Consider the following 5,531-nt stretch of genomic DNA (forward strand, 5'->3'; position numbering starts at 1 on the left):
CAAACTTCTGCAAATGCGATCAACATGAAACTTTCAGAACCTTATTTTTTCTCCAAAAAATGAAACCTCAGAAAGTTTGAAGCCAATGAGAATCGATTAACGGGTACCTCCCATACAAAATTGTCCAAAAATCGGTAATTTTAGTCAAAATGTCAAAAATTTTGTATGGGAGGTACCCGTGAATCGATTCCGATTCGTGTCAAACTTTCAGAATCTTATTTTTTTCTCAAAAAATGAAATCCCAGAAAGTTTGAAGCCAATCAGAGTCGATTTACAGGTACCTCCCATACAAAAGTGTAAATTTTTTGAGGTTTTTCTTAGGGCAAGTACCCCAGGGTCAAATCGAAAATGGCTCATCTTCGAACTTAAACTAAGGTTATTGGATACAAAACTTTTGGGACTTTCAGACTTGGATTATCTCAATTATTTTTTGAGTTTTCGTGTTTACAAACAGCTACGACAACGACGACAACGACGACAACGACAACGACGGCACACGAACGGAAAAGTGTCTCAAAAAGTTTTCTACGCATTTCATGAGTTTTTATGATGATCTAAGCTAATTTTGCGAAAAAAGTTTTCGGGACCAATTCCTATACTTTCCCTTAACACGTTGTGTACGGAAAAGTAAAAAGATTTTTTTAAAGTGTAACATCGGTATGTTGTTACATTTACTACATACCGATGTTACACTTCAAAAAAATCTTTTTTGTTGTTACACTTTGAAAAAATTCGATTGTGTTGTTTCATTTCAATAAAAAAAATTATTTTTGTTTCACTTATATGTGTTGTGAATAGAAGTTGCGTTTTCATTCTCGGACATTCAATTGAATGTACGATTTATTTCGATAGAAAAATGAAACTTTGTTCGAACCCCATTTTGAACTTTATCATGCAAGGAATGATAACATTTTTTTCAAATACCTATATCATATTATATTATAAGTAATTACTTATTAATTATATATAATAAGTGATTGAAAATAAACGCAGTAGTATGTATTTTATTCAAATATGGAAATTGGTTCAGAGCAACAAAATTAGTCATTTGTATTTAAGGCTGTTGTATTCGTATTGTGGTACATTTCAACCAAATGTTTACATGATAACGTTTTTAACAACAAAGATTGAAATAGAAAGAAATACTTCGGATGAATCAGAATAATGGAATTTGCCTCGATGCGTGTCATCGTCCATTGCAATGTGTTGGCTGAAATCTTATATTCGAGGCACAGCACATGGCAATTGGGATTGATTAGAAAATTAATGTTGTTTTGAAACTTAATTTATATTTTGAGGATTTGTACTTCATTCGGTTGAGTAAACTGAGTTCAAAAACCGCAATCGAGTAGAAAGCAACTTTTTGCGTGGGGTCCTGATTAAAAAATAATGATAAGAAGTATTTCATTCACTACTTATTAATTGAAATTTATCATGATATTTGTAAATACCTGATGCAGAACTGTTTTCTATAAGTGGACGCCGGCTGTTTTTCCAATGGATCCGCTGGTTTGGTGACCGTCACTGCTTCTGTCGTCTGAATCTGAAATGTAATTGCATATTTATATGATTGCACTATTGTAACCATCAGACAAACGAAATACGATTTAAAATACATACCGATTCCGATGTTTTTGCTTTCTTCGACAATGTTTTCATGACAATTGATTCCAAATCGTCCTCGTCCAAGAAGCGCTTGTAGGTTTTTCGGTGTTGATAAAACTGTTCTGGACTTAAATCATCGAATGGAATTCGGTGAAACAAGCCATTGAGCTGTAATTTCAGGTTGCTGTCAGTTGTGGATCTTCCATTCCGAACACATTTGGCTTTGGCCCAAGCCATGCACGCATCAACAATCGCCGGTGCGCTGCACTTCGATGACACCAACTGTAGAATCTTGTCAAGTAGCTTGTAATCGCATTCCAAGAAATCGAACGATTTCAGAACTTCGGTCGCTTTCTGTTTGATTTCTTTCTCACAGAATTTGATGACGTTTTCCATCTCGAGAAGTTTGGCCGTTGCATAACCCGAGCACATGTTGTTGATTGCCAATGACTGTTGCATTGGAAATTCGCATAGCTTCAATCCATCGTTGACTTGGTATTTCTTGCACAAATTGGCCACTTGGAAGATGTATTCGGATGTCAATCGCACTTTCGCCAAATGGAAGAACTGGAGAAATTGTTTGAACGCCTCTGGAGAGGCATCGACAATCAGAATGTCTCCATTTTCAGGCAATGATCCGTAGAACATAGTGTCAAACACTTGGCTGACAACTGATAGGACATTTTTATGTGCTACAACGCTTTCAGTACTGTCTTTGAACACAAATTTTGTGTCGGCTGTTTTTGAATTCAGATACAACTTTTGGCCAAGTGAACATGCCATTTTGTTGTCCTGTTCAAATACATTTCCGCTCATCTTCGTTGCCTGTATTGAATTGTTATGAAATGTTTTTGTTAGAATGAAACACACACATTGGTCAGAATGATAATAAGATTGTTATTTCTGATTCTTGAATACGGAGACCTGAACAGTTTTTTTCCCCAGTTTTGCTACTTACTTTTTGATCAATCGTTTACCCAGTGGACGATTTTACAAATGAATCAAATGATAATTTTGATCGGAAACGATTTTAATATTAAATTTTATGTTGTGTAATTGCGCACGACTTGATATTCTCTTCAGACGCCAAATGGATTGTGCATAGAGCTGTCACTTGTGAATGTTCCCTCCAAATTTTGACAGTTCCAATTTAAGCGCCAGCAGAGATGTACTATCAATATTGTGACAGACTAGATGACATATTCAAATTGTTAAACCGCTTGAATTATTTGAATATTTGTCAGATTCAATTGGACCAAGAAAATGGTTAGTTCAACCTCAGATGAAATAAATAAACACAAGCAATGGGAAAAATGTGGCATTTATTTGATGAATAAATCTCTTTGTCATATTTTGAATATTTACTTGAAGCGATTGTAATCAGTTTAAAATAAACTTTATTCTACGACCTTTATGACTCATTTCGATGGATTAGGAAAGTGCTTAGATTTATGAATAGTTTTCTTTCAAAGATTTCTCTTTAATTTTTGTTACTGCATTTGGAATTATCTCCAATTTTGATAACGAATTTCAGAGTTTGGGCATTTAAAGGAGGATAACTTAATGCAATATTTTTTTCAAAAGATTTTTTCGCTTGAAATTTTCTTCTGTATCGACAATCACGATACAAGGTGTATATTTTTATCATATATTGACTATTTACTCATATTGCTCTATTAATCAGATGAAATTGAGCTCCTAAGCTCCCAAATGTTCAAAAATCATACGTGTAATTATGTTTCGACCAGCGTCAAAACGAATTTCAACGTCGCTTTTCAAATGAAAGAAGTGTTTAGGCCCAAGTGTCCAATGACTTCGCTCGACTCCACAATCGAATTTGATGCCATATTTTATCTTCTGATCAATAGCAATTGGAAATGGTAGTGTGAAACGTACATCATTGCTGCGTACGATTGGAATTGTACCCAAAATCAATTTTTCGTCACTTTCATAGTTATGAAGTGTGATTGTTGCGTAGAAGGGTTCGATTACAAAAAATGGTTTGACGTAAATTTCCTTTAACAATAGCTTTGAGTTCGAAGTGAATGAATCTACAATGGGCGTGTCCAAATTTTTGGCTGATTTATTTATACAAATGTCTCGGCAGTCCAGAGTACGTGAAGTTGACGTTGTCATCTCCTTTGCTTCGCTTTTTCTTGCTTTCTTCAAAATGATCGCTTCCAATTCATTTTCGACGAAGAATCGCTTGTATGTTTCGATGTGATGGGAAAATTGTTCTGAACTCAATTCATCAAACGGAATGCAATCGATTGAATCTTTGAGTTGCGCTTTTAAATTGGCAGAAGTGTTGTCCAGATTGTCACGTGCACATTTTGCTTTGGCCCAAGCCATGCACGCATCAACAATCACCGATGCACTAGTGGTCATTGAACCACAGTCCCGTGTTAGCAATTGTAGTATCTTGTCGAACAACTTGTGATCGCACTTCAGAAAATCAGTCGATTTTAGAATTTCAGTGGCCTTGTGTTTGATTTCTCGTTCACAGAATTCGACGACGTTTTCCATCCCAAGCAGTATGGCTACTGCATAACCCGTACACGTGTTGTTGATCCTTAAAGACATTTGCATTGGGGTTTCGCACAGCTTCAATCCTTCGTTTATCGCGTATTTTTTGCACAAATTGGCCACTTCGAAGATGTGGTCGGATGTCAATCGCACTCTCGCCAAATAAAAGAACTGAAGGAATTGTTTGAACGCCTCTGGATAGGCATCGACAATCAGAATGTCTCCATTTTCAGGCAATGATCCGTAGAACATAGCGTCAAACACTGGGCTTCCGGCAGATAGAATGGCCTTGAGAGCTTGAACACTTTCGTCACTGTTTTCGAACACGAACTTCACATCAGCCGTTTTTGAATCCAAATACAAATTTTGGCCAATAGACCATGCCATTTTATTGTCCTTTTCAAACACTTTTCCGCTCATGGTTGGTGCCTGTATTGAATTGTTGTGCAAATTTTATTAGAATGATTCACACAGGTCAGAATGGAAATAAGATTGTGGTTTTTGCTTCTTGAATACGAAGACGTGAACAGTTTTTACCTAGTTTTGATACTTACGTTTCGATCAATCGTTTGGTGGACGATTTTAGAAATGAATCAAATGATAATTTTGATTGGAAACGATTTTGATATTGAATTTTATGTTGTGTTGCACACGACTTGATATTCTCTTCAGACGCTAAATGAGTTGTGTTGTGCATAGAACTGTCACTTGCGATTGTTCAATCCTTATTTTGACAAACCGAATGTGTCAAAGTATGGGTTGCGATTTATTATTGATTCGATATATTCAAATTGTTGAACCGCGTAAATTGTTTGAATATTTTTTAGATTCAATTGGACCAACAAAATGGTTAGCTCAACCTCAGATGAAATAAATAAACACAAGCAATGAGAGAAACGTGGAATTTAATTGATAAATAAATCTCTTTGACATATTTTGAATATTTACTTAATGCGATTGTAATCAGTTTATTTTACGACACTTTTGACTCATTTCAATGGAGTAGAAAAGTGCTTACATTTATGAATAGTATTCTTTAAGAGTTTCTTTTATTGGCATGCTTGTTATTGGAATTAGAATTGTCTTGAAGTATGAACCATGGCTGAATTTGGACGTTGGGCATTTGAAGCATCACCACATGTCATTGTCAACATAATCAAAGGCATCTTGATCATCAAAATCATCAACATAATCCAATGCATCATCCTCCAGGTTATTACCAGGATCGTATAGATCGTATTCAGAAGCATCGACTTCAAAACCATGATTATGATTGTCATTGTCCAGGCCAAATTCATCCAAATCCTCCTTATATTCCCGTACAATGATCTTAGAAATGATTCCATTCTTTTCTGGCTCATCCAGAAGATCATTGTAAGTTGTAATGAATTGTGAGAATT

At 35.5% G+C, this 5,531-nt stretch overlaps 2 protein-coding genes across 2 annotated transcripts; both read right to left on the minus strand.

The window, feature by feature from the left end:
- Nucleotides 1-1,046: 1,046 nt before the first annotated feature.
- Nucleotides 1,047-2,727, minus strand: LOC129572757 (BTB/POZ domain-containing protein 6-A-like). Its single transcript, XM_055452856.1, has 4 exons — nucleotides 2,564-2,727; nucleotides 1,621-2,430; nucleotides 1,452-1,543; nucleotides 1,047-1,375 (listed from the first exon to the last, which is right to left on the minus strand). Exons 2-4 carry the CDS (start codon nucleotides 2,419-2,421, stop codon nucleotides 1,309-1,311), a joined length of 960 nt encoding a protein of 319 aa, XP_055308831.1. The 5' UTR covers nucleotides 2,422-2,430; nucleotides 2,564-2,727; the 3' UTR covers nucleotides 1,047-1,308.
- A 185-nt stretch (nucleotides 2,728-2,912) lies between these two features.
- Nucleotides 2,913-4,935, minus strand: LOC129572758 (BTB/POZ domain-containing protein 1-like). Its single transcript, XM_055452857.1, has 2 exons — nucleotides 4,686-4,935; nucleotides 2,913-4,560 (listed from the first exon to the last, which is right to left on the minus strand). Exon 2 carries the CDS (start codon nucleotides 4,549-4,551, stop codon nucleotides 3,304-3,306), a length of 1,248 nt encoding a protein of 415 aa, XP_055308832.1. The 5' UTR covers nucleotides 4,552-4,560; nucleotides 4,686-4,935; the 3' UTR covers nucleotides 2,913-3,303.
- Between the last annotated feature and the right edge of the window lie 596 nt (nucleotides 4,936-5,531).

Source organism: Sitodiplosis mosellana, unplaced genomic scaffold, assembly GCF_009176505.1.
Source record: "Sitodiplosis mosellana isolate CC-2019 unplaced genomic scaffold, AAFC_SMos_1.0 Smas_scaffold_5473, whole genome shotgun sequence".
NCBI classification, from domain to species: domain Eukaryota; kingdom Metazoa; phylum Arthropoda; class Insecta; order Diptera; family Cecidomyiidae; genus Sitodiplosis; species Sitodiplosis mosellana.

Excerpts from the sequence above, each read along its gene's own strand:
- LOC129572757 (XM_055452856.1), bottom strand. The coding sequence starts at position 2,421 with ATGAGCGGAAATGTATTTGAACAGGACAACAAAATGGCATGTTCACTT. Across the intron at positions 1,544-1,620 it reads AAGCAAAAACATCGGAATCG|ATTCAGACGACAGAAGCAGT; the intron begins GTATGTATTTTA and ends ATTACATTTCAG. Across the intron at positions 1,376-1,451 it reads AGAAAACAGTTCTGCATCAG|GACCCCACGCAAAAAGTTGC; the intron begins GTATTTACAAAT and ends TTTTTTAATCAG.
- LOC129572758 (XM_055452857.1), bottom strand. The coding sequence starts at position 4,551 with ATGAGCGGAAAAGTGTTTGAAAAGGACAATAAAATGGCATGGTCTATT.